General features: G+C 51.4%; 1 protein-coding gene across 4 annotated transcripts in view; it reads left to right on the top strand.

Annotated features, from left to right (window-relative positions):
* The window catches only part of LOC308148303 (rap guanine nucleotide exchange factor 2-like), an 84,931-nt gene that overhangs the window by 17,834 nt on the left and 48,649 nt on the right, over nt 1-18,448 (top strand). For all 4 annotated transcript variants that reach the window (XM_080521750.1, XM_080521752.1, XM_080521751.1 and 1 more), the window contains exons 4-5: nt 2,381-2,456; nt 11,716-11,883. In XM_080521750.1, coding sequence (XP_080377876.1) covers nt 2,381-2,456; nt 11,716-11,883 — 244 coding nt within the window. The remainder of the gene's footprint in view (nt 1-2,380; nt 2,457-11,715; nt 11,884-18,448) is intronic.

Below are 18,448 nucleotides of genomic sequence, written 5' to 3'. Positions count from 1 at the left end.
AGGTTTTTTTTTTTTCTTTTTTACTGCGCTCAGTCAGCTAGCATGAAAACATCTGTCCGGTGACTTGGTGCTACATTTGAAAGGTTCCCGGTTCGAGTCCCGTTTGAAGACGTGGTACAAACTGCCCGGACAGTTTTACACTGAAAGTCACTATTTGTTTTTAAGTATTTTTGGGTATTTTTGCTCCTTTGTTGTATTTTTTAAACTCCTGCTTGACGGGGGATTATAAAGAGGCCAGGTGAAAGATAATGATTTGTGAGCAGCAGCGTACAGCTCGGTAGAGTTGCAGAGCGCCGGGAGCTGCAGGTTGAGCTTGGAGAGTGTGACGGCGCTAATCTTTTTGCTCCACGCTCTGCTGCAAGAGAGAGTTGCATACCTGCTGCAGCATCTGGCACCTTTGTTATCTGCTTCCTGTCGTCTTATCTGCCTCCGTCAGTGTGTCAGAGCCACTGCGCTTCTCGGGAAAGAAAAACGCCGATCTTGCATCAACTCTCGGACCCCCAATTCGTCAGCGCTGAATAATTCACGCCGAGTCGTCCGAGCGCATCATTAGCGGAGGTAATAGAGCTTAGATATTTGCGTGGGCCAACCCTGGCGACGGTTGCTGCGTCCCGGACCCTGGAAGTGAGAGTCACATGTTTATTGACGGTATTACGTGCAGTTCCTGTTGTACATGAGTCACTTTGTTTCTTGATATTTGCTGAAAGACCCGTCGCGGTGCAGTGGAGGCTTTAATCTCCAAACAAGACACTTTTTGTATGAAACCCCTCCCACCCCGCCCCCCCTCGTCCTCTCCACTTCTATAATCCCTGCGTTAATATCCCAGCGTGCCGGTGGCATTCCGCCTCCTGTAAAATGGAGGATTGGATTACTGCAGTGGAGGAACGTGAACTGAACAAGTCAGGGTGCCTGGTGCTTCTGATGCAAAAGCATCACAAGCTCCAGAAGAAACCGTCTTCAAGGTGCAGGAGAAACGACGGCGTGTTTTTTTTTGTTGCCGGGGGGGGGGGAAAAAACGCAGAGTCAGCGCTACCGTGTTCGGCCCCGGCGGTGGAATTCAGGCCGGTGCGTCGGGATGCGAGGAATTAAAACAGAAGCTCGGGCAAAGCAAACGGCAACAATCAGCATTAACCCCTCCACCGCCGCCGGCCAGGCGCTCACGCCGACTTTGATTTCACTCGTCAAATGGGAAGTTGCTTCTGAAGCAACGGACGCAGGCGACGAGCCGACAAAAGAGAAAGAAAACACACAAAAAAACACCCAACAAAAGGTTTGGAACGGAGGCATGAAGGGGGAAATAAAGCAGAGTCGACTAGAAAATAATAAAAAAAGACGCCACAGAGAATCTATTATTTGCTCTTTGCCCAAGTGGCAGGTCGGCAATCGGTGCTTCTTTTTTTATTTATTAATTTTTAACAGCCGGCTGGTGTTTTATTCCAGAACCGACCGAGTTGTAGCGCCACTGCAGCGTCGATTCCACAGTGACCACGACTATCGCCTGAATATATATATATATATATATATATATATCTACACTCACTTTCAGACTGCGTTTGAAGCGATTCTATTAGTGCAACATTTAATTCCATCTTCAATACTTCCTGGTGAGGTTGGCTGTAGGACCGTGTGTCTCAGCCAGCGTCGCTGCAAAGCATCATGGGATTGATCCACCGGCCGAGCGGCATGGTCTTTTTTATATACATTTCAACTGGTGATAAAATAGTGAGCCTGTTTAACAGAAGAGACTTTTTTAAGCATGTTCAATAAATGCTATTCTGGAGACATAATAGTGTTAATAATTTCAACATCGCCCAAAATAATCGTGGTTTATGGAAGATTATCTTCCATAATCGAGCAGCCCTGAAGCAAAGTGACTCATTTTCTGTGATGAAACTTGGACCTGACTTTAAGCTAGCAGGACAGAAGACGGAGACGCTCCAGTTTGTCTCCCAACACGACGACGAGGGTCACATTCTGGTCACAGTCATGTTGAGCGGAACAAACAAGGGCGTCCCTGTTCGGCCCGCCGTCGGACAGAAGCGCCATTCTGGGGGCCGAGAGCCTGGATCTGGATCCTCATGCTCACACTTTCCAGGGCCGGCGGAGACGTTCTGGTCTTCTAATGTCCCCCCCCCCCCCCCCCCGGCTTCCTACTGTAGCGACTGTGACGTCCTGAAGTGGACTTTTCCAGAGGCGGGTGTTTCCCTCCAGGTGGAGGAGCAACGCTCAGAGGAGGAACTGACCACTCACTGTGTTACACTGCAGACGGGATGGTTCACATGTCGGCTCACTGAGACTCAGTCCAGATTTAAAACAAGGACCAGAAGGTTTAAAACAGGTCGGGGCTCATTTGTCTGGTTTTTTGTTTCTCCTGTCGTAGCTTTGGGAAGCGATCAGCCGGCAGCCTGCGGCGCGGATGTGAGTGCATCGTCCTCGAACCCTCAGAGATGATCGTGGTAAGTCGGACAGTCACTCAACAGGCTACGGTCAAACATCACCTCACACACACACACTCAAAAGTCGATTAAAATCTGCTGCAGCGTAAACACAAAGCCCAGATTTCCCCTACGAGTCGTCATGTCGACGTTTGTCAGCCAAATGTATTTATTCTTGTGGAGACCAACCAGACACTGAACACATCGTAATGCAACTTGAGGTTACCGGCCTTGATCAGGTGTTAAAGTCCCAGTGAAATGTAAAACACTACTTTATTTAAAGTCCCAGTGAAATGTAAAACACTACTTTATTTAAAGTCCCAGTGAAATGTAAAACACTACTTTATTTAAAGTCCCAGTGAAATGTAAAACACTACTTTATTTAAAGTCCCAGTGAAATGTAAAACACTACTTTATTTAAAGTCCCAGTGAAATGTAAAACACTACTTTATTTAAAGTCCCAGTGAAATGTAAAACACTCCTTTCCAAAAAACGATAGTTGGGTTCTACTTGTAAGGTTCCTCCGACTCTGCCCCACCACTGTTGTCGCATAACAAAGTTATTTGAATTTTGAATCTCCAGCCGAGGAAGTCAGGGGAATCCTGAATCCTGTGTTTATATCGGCTTGTTTCCTCTTAAATATCCAAGTTTTTACAGTGTTTTGAAGTTGTAGTCGGCGTTTTATGAGCCTTGAGGAAAGATTGAGCCTGGAAGAGACCAGAGAGGAGAAAAGGAGCTCGGGCGGCGGGAGCCGCTAGCTCGCGGGGCTAGCAGCCGCTAGCTCGCGCGGCTAGTAGACGATCAAGTAACACCTGGACTCGTCTCCGGTGATTCAGTCTTCTAGCTCTTGGACATGTTGGATCCAGGAAGCCGGTCGTTCTGCCAAAAGTCAGGAGCCTCAAAGCCTCAAAGGTGAAAAGTGGCGGCTGCTGAGGCGAGGAGACGGAGACGAATGGAGGACGAAGCGTCTTCTGCTTCCTCAAACATGTTCCAGACGGGGTCACCGATGGCAGAACCACCTTCTGTGTCTTCTTCATCAATCACTGGGTTTGAAATGACCATGATGATGAAATCTGGTTCAATTCAGCCTCTTCGTGGTCAAAACTCTGATCCTCCATAATGTAAACACAACTTGGGCGTGTGCACAACTCGTGATGTCACTCTGTTATTGTCAGAAGCTCCGCCCAGCAGAGGAAATAGCGCCGTTTATCGGCTATTTTCTCTCAGATTGTCGCGTTTTAAATTTGACCTTCAGCCAGTTAGCAGGAAAACGTTCTAGAGTGTTTTGGAGGTGGAACCTTCATTTTCACTGGGACTTTAAACATCAACTATAATGACTTCCTGCTCCGACTACTGATATTTTTGTTGTATAAAATCATTTGCATTGCTCGCTTTAATCACAAACTACTACTTGATACGGTCTTTGTGACTTTTGCTCTTTCTGCTATGATTCCTACTGATGCTGCCAGTCGTGTTAATAGTATTTCTACTCTTATTATTGCTGCCACTGCTGTAATCTGACACCAGTGCAAACAGCAGCACCTTTTAAACAGCAGTAATTACATCAAATGCAATATTTCCACTATTATGCCACAGCTGCTGCTGCTCCATTATTTGTACCTTCACAGGGGGAAAACCACACAAATGGCAGAAACACAAAGTGGAGTCACATGGTGCAGATGTGTAATTACTATATTATTAACGCCGGCCCTAACGGGAGCAGACGGTGTGTGTTGGGGGGCGAATGAAGCTGTGTGACTGAACCCACTGCAACATTTAACGACATGCAGGTTGTAAAAACTAACAAGGACCTGCAACTCTGCCGCCTTCCAGTCGCACAACGTGCAGAAACTCAAACCCTCAACCAGCATATTGTTGTCATTGTTGTGGTTTCAATAGGGAAAACATCAAACATAACCTACATATGTGACAGGACACAGTGACAAATGCTGGGCTCTGCTGCTGTCAAAGCACATCTCCTATTCATTTGTGCTGCTGTAGATCGGGGGGGTGTAGGGGGGGTCTGTCAGATCCCCTAATAATATCACACCAGCCTCTTCCTGCCGTTCCCCCCGTCTGCAGTTCTAGATGTCAAACTACCAGGAGGGTGGAGGCGTGTGGATTAAAGCCTGAAGTGCAGAGACGTTGATGCACACATGCGGAGCTGCAGCTGCAAAAAAAAACAAAAAACTAGGAGCCGGTGAAGAAAGAGAAATGATCTGCGTGCTCAAACTCACACGTTCACGCCGGATCGACGTCGTACAATTAGACACACAATCACACTCGCACACGGCTCTGCTGCCGTTGTCATGGCAGCAGCTGGGAAGCAGAGAGGTTTTAGTGGTGTAATCCCAACGGCTGTGAAATGTGAAGCAGCAGGGAAAGAGAGGAGGAGGAGGAGGGGGGGGAGGAGGAGGAGGAGGGGGAGGAGGAGGAGAGGAAGAGGAGGAGGAGGAGGGGGGGAGGAGGAGGAGAGGAAGAGGAGGAGGAGGAGGGGGGGAGGAGGAGGAGAGGAAGAGGAGAGGAGGAGGAGGAGGAGGGGGGAGGAGGAGCAGGAGGAAGAGGAGGTGGAGGAGGTGGAGGGGGAGAAGGAGCAGGAAGAAGAGGAGGAGGAGGATAGGAGGAGGAGGTGGAGGGGGGAGAAGGAGCAGGAAGAAGAGGAGGAGGAGGATAGGAGGAGGAGGTGGAGGGGGAGAAGGAGCAGGAAGAAGAGGGTGGAGGAGGAGGGGACAGGGAGGAGGAGGAAGGGGGAGCAGGAGGAAGAGGAGGAGGAGGAGGGGGGAGGAGGAGAAGAGGAAGAGGAGGAGAAGAGGAGGAGGAGGAGGAGGGGGGAGGAGGTGGAGCAGGAGGAGGTGGAGGAGGTGGAGGGGGGAGAAGGAGCAGGAAGAAGAGGAGGAGGAGGATAGGAGGAGGAGGGGGAGGGGGAGAAGGAGCAGGAAGAAGAGGAGGAGGAAGAGGTGGAGGAGGAGGGGACAGGAGGAGGAGGAAGGGGGAGGAGGAGGGGAGCAGGAGGAAGAGGAGGAGGAAGAGGAGGAGGAGGAGGGGGCAGAAGGGGAGGAGGGGGTAGGAGGAGGATGAGGAGAGGATGAGGAGGAGGGGACAGGAGGAGGAGGAAGGGGAGGAGGAGGGGGAGCAGGAGGAAGAGGAGGAGGAGGAGGGGGCAGGAGGAGGATGAGGAGAGGAGGAGGGGAGAAGGAGGATGAGGGGAGGAGGAGGTGGAGAGGAAGAGGAGGAGGAGGAGAAGAAGAGGAGGAGGAGGAGGATAGGAGGAGGAGGGGGCAGGAGGAGGAGGTGGAGGGGGGAGAAGGAGCAGGAAGAAGAGGAGGAGGAGGAGCAGGATAGGAGGAGGAGGGGGAAGAGGAAGAGGAGGAGGAACGGCCTGGAACGTAAAGGAGAAACTCCAGTATGTCATCACAGTGCCGCTGCTTTATTTCTTCCGACTGTGGGCTCGCTCTTCTTCTGCACCCAATAATTGTTCACTTTCCACGTCATTTCCCTCGTCGTTCTGGCGCCGCAACACTCTGAGCCGGCAGACAGACGACGAGAGCGAAGGTATAAAGATCTAGAACTCTAGAGCCGGCAGACAGACGACGAGAGCGACGGTATAAAGGTCTAGAACTCTAGAGCCGGCAGGACAGACGACGAGAGCGAAGGTATAAAGATCTAGAACTCTAGAGCCGGCAGACAGACGACGAGAGCGACGGTATAAAGGTCTAGAACTCTAGAGCCGGCAGACAGACGACGAGAGCGAAGGTATAAAGATCTAGAACTCTAGAGCCGGCAGACAGACGACGAGAGCGACGGTATAAAGGTCTAGAGCTCTAGAGCCGGCAGACAGAAAACGAGAGCGACGGTATAAAGGTCTAGAACTCTAGAGCCGACAGACAGACGACGAGAGCGACGGTATAAAGGTCTAGAACTCTAGAGCCGGCAGACAGACGACGAGAGCGAAGGTATAAAGGTCTAGAACTCTAGAGCCGGCAGACAGACGACGAGAGCGAAGGTATGAAGGTCTAGAACTCTAGAGCCGGCAGACAGACGACGAGAGCGAAGGTATAAAGATCTAGAACTCTAGAGCCGGCAGACAGACGACGAGAGCGAAGGTATAAAGATCTAGAACTCTAGAGCCGGCAGACAGACGACGAGAGCGAAGGTATAAAGATCTAGAACTCTAGGGACTTAGAGCCGGCAGACAGACGACGAGAGCGAAGGTATAAAGGTCTAGAACTCTAGAGCCGGCAGACAGACGACGAGAGCGAAGGTATAAAGATCTAGAACTCTAGAGCCGGCAGACAGACGACGAGAGCGAAGGTATAAAGATCTAGAACTCTAGAGCCGGCAGACAGACGACTGAGAGCGACGCGAGAGCGACGGTATAAAGGTCTAGAACTCTAGAGCCGGCAGACAGACGACGAGAGCGAAGGTATAAAGATCTAGAACTCTAGAGCCGGCAGACAGACGACGAGAGCGACGGTATAAAGATCTAGAACTCTAGAGCCGACAGACAGACGACGAGAGCGACGGTATAAAGGTCTAGAACTCTAGAGCCGACAGACAGACGACGAGAGCGACGGTATAAAGGTCTAGAACTCTAGAGCCGGCAGACAGACGACGAGAGCGACGGTATAAAGGTCTAGAGCTCTAGAGCCGGCAGACAGAAAACGAGAGCGACGGTATAAAGGTCTAGAACTCTAGAGCCGACAGACAGACGACGAGAGCGACGGTATAAAGGTCTAGAACTCTAGAGCCGGCAGACAGACGACGAGAGCGAAGGTATAAAGGTCTAGAACTCTAGAGCCGGCAGACAGACGACGAGAGCGAAGGTATGAAGGTCTAGAACTCTAGAGCCGGCAGACAGACGACGAGAGCGAAGGTATAAAGATCTAGAACTCTAGAGCCGGCAGACAGACGACGAGAGCGAAGGTATAAAGATCTAGAACTCTAGAGCCGGCAGACAGACGACGAGAGCGAAGGTATAAAGATCTAGAACTCTAGAGCCGGCAAACAGACGACGAGAGCGAAGGTATAAAGGTCTAGAACTCTAGAGCCGGCAGACAGACGACGAGAGCGAAGGTATAAAGATCTAGAACTCTAGAGCCGGCAGACAGACGACGAGAGCGAAGGTATAAAGATCTAGAACTCTAGAGCCGGCAGACAGACGACGAGAGCGACGGTATAAAGGTCTAGAACTCTAGAGCCGGCAGACAGACGACGAGAGCGAAGGTATAAAGATCTAGAACTCTAGAGCCGGCAGACAGACGACGAGAGCGACGGTATAAAGATCTAGAACTCTAGAGCCGACAGACAGACGACGAGAGCGACGGTATAAAGGTCTAGAACTCTAGAGCCGACAGACAGACGACGAGAGCGACGGTATAAAGGTCTAGAACTCTAGAGCCGGCAGACAGACGACGAGAGCGACGGTATAAAGGTCTAGAGCTCTAGAGCCGGCAGACAGACGACGAGAGCGACGGTATAAAGGTCTAGAACTCTAGAGCCGACAGACAGACGACGAGAGCGACGGTATAAAGGTCTAGAACTCTAGAGCCGGCAGACAGACGACGAGAGCGAAGGTATAAAGGTCTAGAACTCTAGAGCCGGCAGACAGACGACGAGAGCGAAGGTATGAAGGTCTAGAACTCTAGAGCCGGCAGACAGACGACGAGAGCGAAGGTATAAAGATCTAGAACTCTAGAGCCGGCAGACAGACGACGAGAGCGAAGGTATAAAGATCTAGAACTCTAGAGCCGGCAGACAGACGACGAGAGCGAAGGTATAAAGATCTAGAACTCTAGAGCCGGCAAACAGACGACGAGAGCGAAGGTATAAAGGTCTAGAACTCTAGAGCCGGCAGACAGACGACGAGAGCGAAGGTATAAAGATCTAGAACTCTAGAGCCGGCAGACAGACGACGAGAGCGAAGGTATAAAGATCTAGAACTCTAGAGCCGGCAGACAGACGACGAGAGCGAAGGTATAAAGATCTAGAACTCTAGAGCCGGCAGACAGACGACGAGAGCGAAGGTATAAAGGTCTAGAACTCTAGAGCCGGCAGACAGACGACGAGAGCGACGGTATAAAGATCTAGAACTCTAGAGCCGGCAGACAGACGACGAGAGCGAAGGTATAAAGGTCTAGAACTCTAGAGCCGGCAGACAGACGACGAGAGCGAAGGTATAAAGATCTAGAACTCTAGAGCCGGCAGACAGACGACGAGAGCGACGGTATAAAGATCTAGAACTCTAGAGCCGGCAGACAGACGACGAGAGCGACGGTATAAAGATCTAGAACTCTAGAGCCGGCAGACAGACGACGAGAGCGACGGTATAAAGATCTAGAACTCTAGAGCCGGCAGACAGACGACGAGAGCGACGGTATAAAGATCTAGAACTCTAGTGCCGGCAGACAGACGACGAGAGCGAAGGTATAAAGGTCTAGAACTCTAGAGCCGGCAGACAGACGACGAGAGCGAAGGTATAAAGATCTAGAACTCTAGAGCCGGCAGACAGACGATGAGAGCGAAAGTATAAAGATCTAGAACTCTAGAGCCGGCAGACAGACGATGAGAGCGAAGGTATAAAGGTCTAGAACTCTAGAGCCGGCAGACAGACGATGAGAGCGAAGGTATAAAGATCTAGAACTCTAGAGCCGGCAGACAGACGACGAGAGCGAAGGTATAAAGGTCTAGAACTCTAGAGCCGGCAGACAGACGACGAGAGCGAAGGTATAAAGATCTAGAACTCTAGAGCCGGCAGACAGACGACGAGAGCGAAGGTATAAAGGTCTAGAACTCTAGAGCCGGCAGACAGACGACGAGAGCGAAGGTATAAAGATCTAGAACTCTAGAGCCGGCAGACAGACGACGAGAGCGACGGTATAAAGGTCTAGAACTCTAGAGCCGGCAGACAGACGACGAGAGCGACGGTATAAAGATCTAGAACTCTAGAGCCGGCAGACAGACGACGAGAGCGAAGGTATAAAGGTCTAGAACTCTAGAGCCGGCAGACAGACGACGAGAGCGACGGTATAAAGATCTAGAACTCTAGAGCCGGCAGACAGACGACGAGAGCGACGGTATAAAGATCTAGAACTCTAGAGCCGGCAGACAGACGATGAGAGTGAAGGTATAAAGATCTAGAACTCTAGAGCCGGCAGACAGACGACGAGAGCGAAGGTATAAAGGTCTAGAACTCTAGAGCCGGCAGACAGACGACGAGGAGCGAAGGTATAAAGATCTAGAACTCTAGAGCCGGCAGACAGACGACGAGAGCGAAGGTATAAAGGTCTAGAACTCTAGAGCCGGCAGACAGACGACGAGAGCGAAGGTATAAAGATCTAGAACTCTAGAGCCGGCAGACAGACGACGAGCGCGACGGTATAAAGGTCTAGAACTCTAGAGCCGGCAGACAGACGACGAGAGCGAAGGTATAAAGATCTAGAACTCTAGAGCCGGCAGACAGACGACGAGAGCGAAGGTATAAAGATCTAGAACTCTAGAGCCGGCAGACAGACGACGAGAGCGACGGTATAAAGGTCTAGAACTCTAGAGCCGGCAGACAGACGACGAGAGCGACGGGTATAAAGATCTAGAACTCTAGAGCCGGCAGACAGACGACGAGAGCGAAGGTATAAAGGTCTAGAACTCTAGAGCCGGCAGACAGACGACGAGAGCGAAGGTATAAAGATCTAGAACTCTAGAGCCGGCAGACAGACGACGAGAGCGACGGTATAAAGGTCTAGAACTCTAGACCAGGACTGTAGAACGTAAAACCGCCTGAAGAGTCAAACCCTCCAGATGATTTTAAAACTCTCACAGAAAATATTGATTTGCTTCGTCGAGTCGAGGAAACAGCAGAACGCCGAGACGTCATGAAAGCTGTCGCTACCTGGCTGCTGTCAGGGTTTGTTAAAACTCCAGAATGCAACAGCGGCAGGAGAACCTCACCACAGGATTTCAGTAAAAATGGCTTCATGTTCAGATTGGAGTTGGGTTTTTTTTTGCTGTAATTGTTTATTTTTGGTGAAAATATGTTCACTTCCATCAGGTAACAGGATCGTTCCAGACTGGATCAGTTAAACTGTCCTCAGTCACAGTTTAAAAATAAAAACTGAAGTGTTGTAGAATAGAATCAAGGTTTTCTATCGTGTTATTAGTGTCAAATATCAGTTCACAAGTTAAAAAGCTTCGCTTTACGTTTCCTTCTCAGCTGAAACCTTCTTCACTTCCTCTTCCTATCAGCAGAACAACTGTTTGTCTGTCTGTCAGTCACTTTCCTCCTCCACACCGTGCTCTTCACCTCCATCATCCCTCTCTTCCTCCATCATCCCTCGCTTCCTCCATCCCTCCCTCTGCCTCCATCATCCCTCTCTTCCTCCATCATCCCTCTCTTCCTCCATCATCCCTCGCTTCCTCCATCATCCATCGCTTCCTCCATCCCTCTCTCTGCCTCATCCCTCCCTCTGCCTCCATCATCCCTCTCTTCCTCCATCCCTCCCTCTCTTCCTCCATCATCCCGCTCTTCCTCCATCCCTCATTCTCTTCCTCCATCCCTCCCTCTCTGCCTCATTCCTCATTCTCTGCCTCCATCATCCCTCTCTTCCTCCCTCATCCCTCTCTTCCTCCATCATCCCTCGCTTCTTCCCTCCCTCTCTGCCTCCATCCCTCCCTCTGCCTCCATCATCCCGCTCTTCCTCCATCCCTCATTCTCTTCCTCCATCCCTCCCTCTCTGCCTCCATCCCTCATTCTCTGCCTCCATCATCCCTCTCTTCCTCCCTCATCTCTCTCTTCCTCATCATCTCTCTCTCTTCCTCCCTCCCTCTCTGCCTCCATCATCCCTCTCTCTCTTCTCCATCCCTCCCTCTGCCTCCATCCCTCCCTCTGCCTCCATCCCTCCCTCTGCCTCCATCCCTCCCTCTCTGCCGCCATCCCTCCTTCTCTTCCTCCCTCCCTCTCTTCTCGCACTCCTTGACGTAGGTGTGCATCGGGCGGCCCACACACACACACACACACACACACACACACACACACACACACACACACACACACACACACACACACACACACACACACGTCTATTTTTACGCAATCGGAGAGGAGAGGAGGGAGGGAGGGAGGGGAGGGAGGGAGGGGAGGGGTGGGGAGTCAGACGGGAGGAGGAGGATGCTGGGGGTGGATGTTGGGAAGGGGAGGGAGGTGTGGATGAAGATGAAGTGTGTCACCCTCCTCCTCCTCCTCCTCCTCTCTCTCCTCCGTCTCTCCTCCGTCTCTCCTCGCCTGCAGGTGGACTATATGGACGAGAATGAGGAGTACTTCCAGCGCCAAGCGTCCCACCGACAGTCCCGCCGCCGCTTCCGGAAGATCAACCAGAAGGGCGAGAGGCAGACCATCATCGACACGGTGGATCCGTACCCCGCCGGGAAGCCGCCCGTCGCCCGCGGTTACCACACGGTGAGCTGCATCCCGTGTTTTCACCCCGCCGCCGCCGCCGTCGACCCGCCGGGAGCTCCGGCTTCACGTCGCTGCTGAAAATGTGGTTTTCTTTTTTTTTAAAAGCTGAACTTTGTGTTTCCTGGGTTCGGTGGCCTCGCCTGACCCGCGGCTGCCGGTCTGGTCCGAGACTCGTCCCGCTGCACCTCGTGCTCCTCATCCTCCTGCTGTGTTTCGTTGTCGTTGCTGCCGCCGGCTCGTCGGCGCTTTTTGTAGCTTCGATGTTTGGTTTTGTCTTTATTTGCGTATTTGGTGGTCCGCCTGCATAGCGTGTCTGAAGTTTCTGGACATCCTTGGCGATTGTGAGCCTCCTCGTCTTTCGAACTGACGCTTGTTTAGTTAGAAAGCTCAAGGAAACACGACGTCGCCGCTCCGATCCTCCACCGTGAGCTGAAGCCTTTCAGATACGACGACGACGGGAATAAGATTCTACATTGCAGGTGTGGGTGAGACGATCAGACGGCAGGTTGGTTGGTCTCGGCGCCGCCCAGACGGGAAACGGAGGGAGAGAAGACGTCGTTTGCTGGTCAGATGCTCTCGTCTCTCACAGTCCTTCTATTCTCGTCACCTCATTTGCATATTGGACAGTAGTACTTCAGTCGTCCTGCACACTGCGCAGTGTACGAGCTACATGGGCCGTTTGTGTCGGACGCTACAGAAATGAATGTCGCTTGTTCACATCACAGTTGGACGATGGACTGGGGAGCCCCCCCCACGCCCCCCCCCCCCCCCCCCACCCCGGCTGTCTTTTCCCTGGGAATGGGAAGCAAAGTGTTTTCACAGTAATGATGCAAATACCCAGCATGCTGCATCTGCACACACTTTTCCCTCTGCATTCCCCTCGTTCCCGCCGGGTTTCTTTCTTGGAACCGTTGAAACGCCTAAATTTAGACGCACCCCGTTTTTTTTTGTTGTTGTTGTTTTTTTTGAGATTCAAAGGACGGCGCTGAACTTTCTCATGGCCTGACGTCTGCTGTCACACACTGGCTCCCGCTCCGCTCCGCTCCGCTGCACTTTAAAAGTACAGTAGAGGAAGAGTTGAGCAGGAGCGCTGCTGCTGACGGAGGAGGGGGGCGGGAGGGGGGTGGGGGGGGGTGGGGGGTGGAGAGGAACCTCTGAGTCCGGGGGGGGGGGGAGGCTCAGCCTTTCCAGAGCCGGTGCAGCTCTCAGGTCCTCGTCAGGAGGACAGGGACTCGTCCAGGGGGAGGTCGGAGGAAAGGAAATCTCCGGGTTTTCATTCAGCTCAGCTTTCATTGAAGGACAAAACCTGCCGGTTCAAGGTTGATGTGACGAGAGACGAGAAGTTGACTGAAGTGTGGGACGTCCACTTTCTCTCCAGGTTAAATCAAGCTTCTTCTATCGCCTCTCCAACGGTCCAACGGATCCGGTCCCTTTAGCTCCGGTCCCTTTAGCTCCCGTCCCTTTAGCTCCGGTCCCTTTAGCTCCGGTCCCTTTAGCTCCCGTCCCTTTAGCTCCGGTCCCTTTTAGCTCCCGTCCCTTTTAGCTCCCGTCCCTTTTAGCTCCGGTCCCTTTTAGCTCCCGTCCCTTTTAGCTCCCGTCCCTTTTAGCTCCCGTCCCTTTTAGCTCAGGTCCCTTTAGCTCCGGTCCCTTTTAGCTCCCGTCCCTTTTAGCTCCCGTCCCTTTTAGCTCCGGTCCCTTTTAGCTCCCGTCCCTTTTAGCTCCGGTCCCTTTAGCTCCCGTCCCTTTTAGCTCCGGTCCCTTTAGCTCCCGTCCCTTTAGCTCCCGTCCCTTTAGCTCCCGTCCCTTTAGTTCCCGTCCCTTTAGCTCCCGTCCCTTTAGCTCCCGTCCCTTTAGTTCCCGTCCCTTTAGCTCCCGTCCCTTTAGTTCCCGTCCCTTTAGCTCCCGTCCCTTTAGTTCCCGTCCCTTTAGCTCCGGTCCCTTTAGCTCCGGTCCCTTTAGCTCCCGTCCCTTTAGCTCCCGTCCCTTTAGCTGCCGTTCCTTTAGCTCCCGTCCCTTTAGTTCCCGTCCCTTTAGCTGCCGTTCCTTTAGCTCCCGTCCCTTTAGTTCCCGTCCCTTTAGCTCCCGTCCCTTTAGTTCCCGTCCCTTTAGCTCCCGTCCCTTTAGTTCCCGTCCCTTTAGCTCCGGTCCCTTTAGCTCCGGTCCCTTTTAGCTCCGGTCCCTTTAGCTGCCGTTCCTTTAGCTCCCGTCCCTTTAGTTCCTGTCCCTTTAGCTCCCGTCCCTTCAGCTCCGGTCCCTTTAGCTCCGGTCCCTTTTAGCTCCGGTCCCTTTAGCTCCGGTCCCTTTAGCTCCGGTCCCTTTAGCTCCGGTCCCTTCAGCTCCGGTCCCTTCAGCTCCGGTCCCTTTTAGCTCCGGTCCCTTCAGCTCCGGTCCCTTTAGCTCCCGTCCCTTCAGCTCCGGTCCCTTCAGCTCCGGTCCCTTTAGCTCCGGTCCCTTCAGCTCCGGTCCCTTCAGCTCCGGTCCCTTCAGCTCCGGTCCCTTTAGCTCCGGTCCCTTTAGCTCCCGTCCCTTCAGCTCCCGTCCCTTTTAAGCTCCGGTCCCTTCAGCTCCGGTCCCTTCAGCTCCGGTCCCTTCAGCTCCGGTCCCTTTAGCTCCGGTCCCTTTAGCTCAGGTCCCTTTAGCTCAGGTCCCTTTAGCTCCGGTCCCTTTAGCTCCGGTCCCTTTTAGCTCCCGTCCCTTTAGCTCCCGTCCCTTTAGCTCCCGTCCCTTTAGCTCCGGTCCCTTTAGCACCCGTCCCTTTAGCTCCCGTCCCTTTAGCTCCCGTCCCTTTAGCTCCCGTCCCTTTAGCTCCCGTCCCTTTAGCTCCCGTCCCTTTAGCTCCCGTCCCTCCAGTTTTGGTCCCTCCAGTTCTGGTCCCTCCAGTTCTGGTCCCTCCAGCTCCTGCAGCTTCACCTCGTTCCCGAAACGATTTGTCCCAAACAGTCTTGTCATGCGATTCTTTTCAGTCCGTCTCCGTTCTGAAGATAAACTCAAACTCGTTCATGCCGACGTTTGTATTTTTAACTGAATTCGCTTCATTTGACTGATGCGGGAATTGTTTCTGTTGTATTTGTTGCTGTGAGGCAAAACAAGCTGCACACAGAGCGTCAGGGGGAATGTTTACGTCTGGCTGATACGTAGGATTTGAACTATTTCAGACTTAGTGAAGCCAATGTTGTGGCGGAATGAATTGTGGAGAATTGTTTGCATCTTGTATTGTTATTTGTGTTTCTGTAACGAGCTGTGTTTATGCGGTACTCGGGTGATTCTGGTGTGCGCCACAGAATTTGCATAATCACCTCCACTTCAAGTCAAATGGCTTTCGCACTTCTTGCTGGGTTTTCTCTGCCCTCATTTTGGACTGGCAGGCTCTGTTGGGTTTTCTCTGTCCTCACTTTGGACTGGCAGGCTCTGATTGGTTTTCTCTGCCCTCACTTTGGACTGGCAGGCTCTGCTGGGTTTTCTCTGCCCTCACTTTGGACTGGCAGGCTCTGCTGGGTTTTCTCTGCCCTCACTTTGGACTGGCAGGCTCTGCTGGGTTTTCTCTGTCCTCACTTTGGACTGGCAGGCTCTGCTGGGTTTTCTCTGTCCTCACTTTGGACTGGCAGGCTCTGCTGGGTTTTCTCTGTCCTCACTTTGGACTGGCAGGCTCTGCTGGGTTTTACCTGCCCTCACTTTGGACTGGCAGGCTCTGATGCGTTTTCTCTGCCCTCACTTTGGACTGGCAGGCTCTGATTGGTTTTCTCTGCCCTCACTTTGGACTGGCAGGCTCTGCTGGGTTTTACCTGCCCTCACTTTGGACTGGCAGGCTCTGATTGGTTTTCTCTGCCCTCACTTTGGACTGGCAGGCTCTGCTGGGTTTTACCTGCCCTCATTTTGGACTGGCAGGCTCTGCTGGGTTTTCTCTGCCCTCACTTTGGACTGGCAGGCTCTGCTGGGTTTTCTCTGCCCTCACCTTGGACTGGCAGGCTCACCACACTGCCTCTGTCACTCCAGTCTGCACCCAGTAGGACTGCAGTGGTGATTTCAGGCAGGAGGTTCAGAGGTTCCGGCCGAGGAAGAACCTGGGAGACGACACTCGGGGCAAAAACAACACAGGATGGGTTATTGCTCACATCCTTTGCTGGACACGTCCAAACCTGCACCAATTTTAGAAAAATCAATAATGTGTGTATATGAATTCACACACACACACACACACATCCGGCCACCATCCTTGGCGCTGCATTACATCCTGAAATAGCTAATGCCTGTAGCGGCGGCGGCCTCCGCGGTTGATGCGAAGTTGTTCCTGGGATGTCGAGGTCACATGGTGTCGGCAAACAGCTGTGAGCTGCTTTTATCCCCGAGCAACACATCAGACCCGCCCAGTTGTTGGAGAGGCTCGGCTTAATAGCTGAAATATAGAAGTAATGCTAACCCGGAGCTGGAGGTCCCGGTGGGAGTGCTCACACTCTCACACACACTCTCACACACACACACACTCACACACACACTCACATATAGCCGCCGCCACAATCCCTACAGTGGAAAATACCATGAGGATGAAGGGTATTTGTCCCTCAGAGTTCTAACTTAATGCAGGAAGAACCGAATAAATGGACGTAGAACCATTTTCATGCAAATGTAAAAAAAAAAAAAGAAAAAAAGTGCACCTTTGGGAGAATTTCCGTTGCATTTATAGCTGCATATGTTTATATATATATACGTCTATGTATATATATGGAGAGAGAGCCATTAGCCGATGAGGTTTCAAATCTGTCCAGTGCATTTCATCAAGTAATTCTACTTTGCATAACAACAGAGATTAAGGCAGAAACTGTTTGCTTTTATACATATTGATGATTATTACACGTTTATGATGGATGACAGTCATCAGAGGACGCAGTCAACAAGTTATTCAATTTCTGTTTCACTCAATTTATCATCTTCATAGTTAAAGCTGCAGAAGCAACACACAGTTGTTCTCAGTGTAAAGAAGCCGATCAATCCCGTGAAGCTGCATGTGGATTGTGTGAAGAAGCTTTATGATTGACTCATGATTTTTATTGTTATTTCAATAGAATATAGAATTCACATTTATTGGATGGGATTCTCCTTTATTCACGTCCTGTGAGGAAATATTGAGCCACACTTCTCTTAAAATAAGTATTTTATTTGATTTATAGCCATTTCTTTTACACTGAGCTGGAAATACTCGCAACTGTGAAGCGTTGTGGTAATAGCGAGTTTGAAATGGTATGAAAATCCTCTAAAAACACCAAAATGTGGGATTGAATGGACTCAGACATGTCAGAAGGAAAACCCAATTTCACTCCAGTTATTTGCATCAATTATGGGAATAGAAAGTCAAGTTAAGTGGGAAGAACCTGCATGAACGTGACGTTAAAACCTCAAATAACAGCAGAAGAAGAGGAGGAAGTTTAATTTCCTTCCGCTCAGATAAAGCTGCGCTGCTGCAGGCGGAGAGAAGGTTAAACACATAAAAGAACTCGCTGCAATTCTTAGAGGAAAAAAAAGAATTAAATTGATAACGAAGAGTGAAGTGAAGTCCACGTCAGGCACACAGGACGCAGCAGAATTAGGCACGTTGACCTTCTGCGTTGGTTTCGGCTTCGTCCAAATGAAGAGAAATCAATTTGACCTTTTCTGGGTTTCCGAGGTGGAAAATGGCCGTTTTGGCTTCGCTGCTGCTCTTTTTCACAGTCGATCACTGATCAGTCAAACATTGATCAGTCAAACACTGATCAGTCGATCACTGATCAGTCAAACACTGAAGCCCTCTTGGCGACGCTCCAGGACACTTTCAAGGCAATGAAACCTTGAGCATTTGAATAATTCACTAAAAATCTCGCTGCTTCTTTCTCATCACGCGGATGTTTAGCAGTTTGATCGGATTTCAAACCCAGTTGGGGAAATTTGTGGCCGTGAAAGAAGGAGGAGACGTTTTAAAATGCATCTGAGGGCAGTGAAAGAGGTGCAGTGTTCAGGATTCAACACAGGCCTGCTGTGGGCCCACTGCACTGACTTGACACTTGTGTGCCTTGTTCAGAACACACACTCTCTCTCACACACACACACACACACACACACACACACACACACACACACACACACACACACACACACACACACACACACACACACACACACACACACACACACTCGTTCAGGCTGTGACTTTCCATATCCTCCCTCATAATCTCCATTTCTCCGCCGCTCTCACTTTATCTCTCGCTCTATCTGCGGCTCTGAAGCCATCAGATTTGACCTCCGACCTCTCAGTCACTCAGCTGCTCACTTAACGTCTCTCCGTCCGTCACTCTCTCACTCAACGCTCTCACCCCCTCCCCCCCCCCCCCTTCCAGGTTTACCCAGCGGGGGGGGGGGGGGCATTCAAGGCCCCAAACAGATGTTGTGTAATTATACAGCCTGCAGGAGGCCGGGGATCAATGCTGCTTTAACCGTTCGGTCCGAGGTTGCCGGGTTGAATCCCGCAGCGCCGCCGGAGCGTCCTTCGCCCTGACATTGCTCGTCGTCTGCAGACCGACTTCTAATCGCCTCGCGG

The sequence above is a fragment of the Blennius ocellaris genome (genome assembly GCF_963422515.1).
Source record: "Blennius ocellaris genome assembly, contig: SCAFFOLD_143, whole genome shotgun sequence".
Lineage (NCBI taxonomy): Eukaryota > Metazoa > Chordata > Actinopteri > Blenniiformes > Blenniidae > Blennius > Blennius ocellaris.
This window is presented reverse-complemented; position numbering and strand designations above follow the sequence as displayed.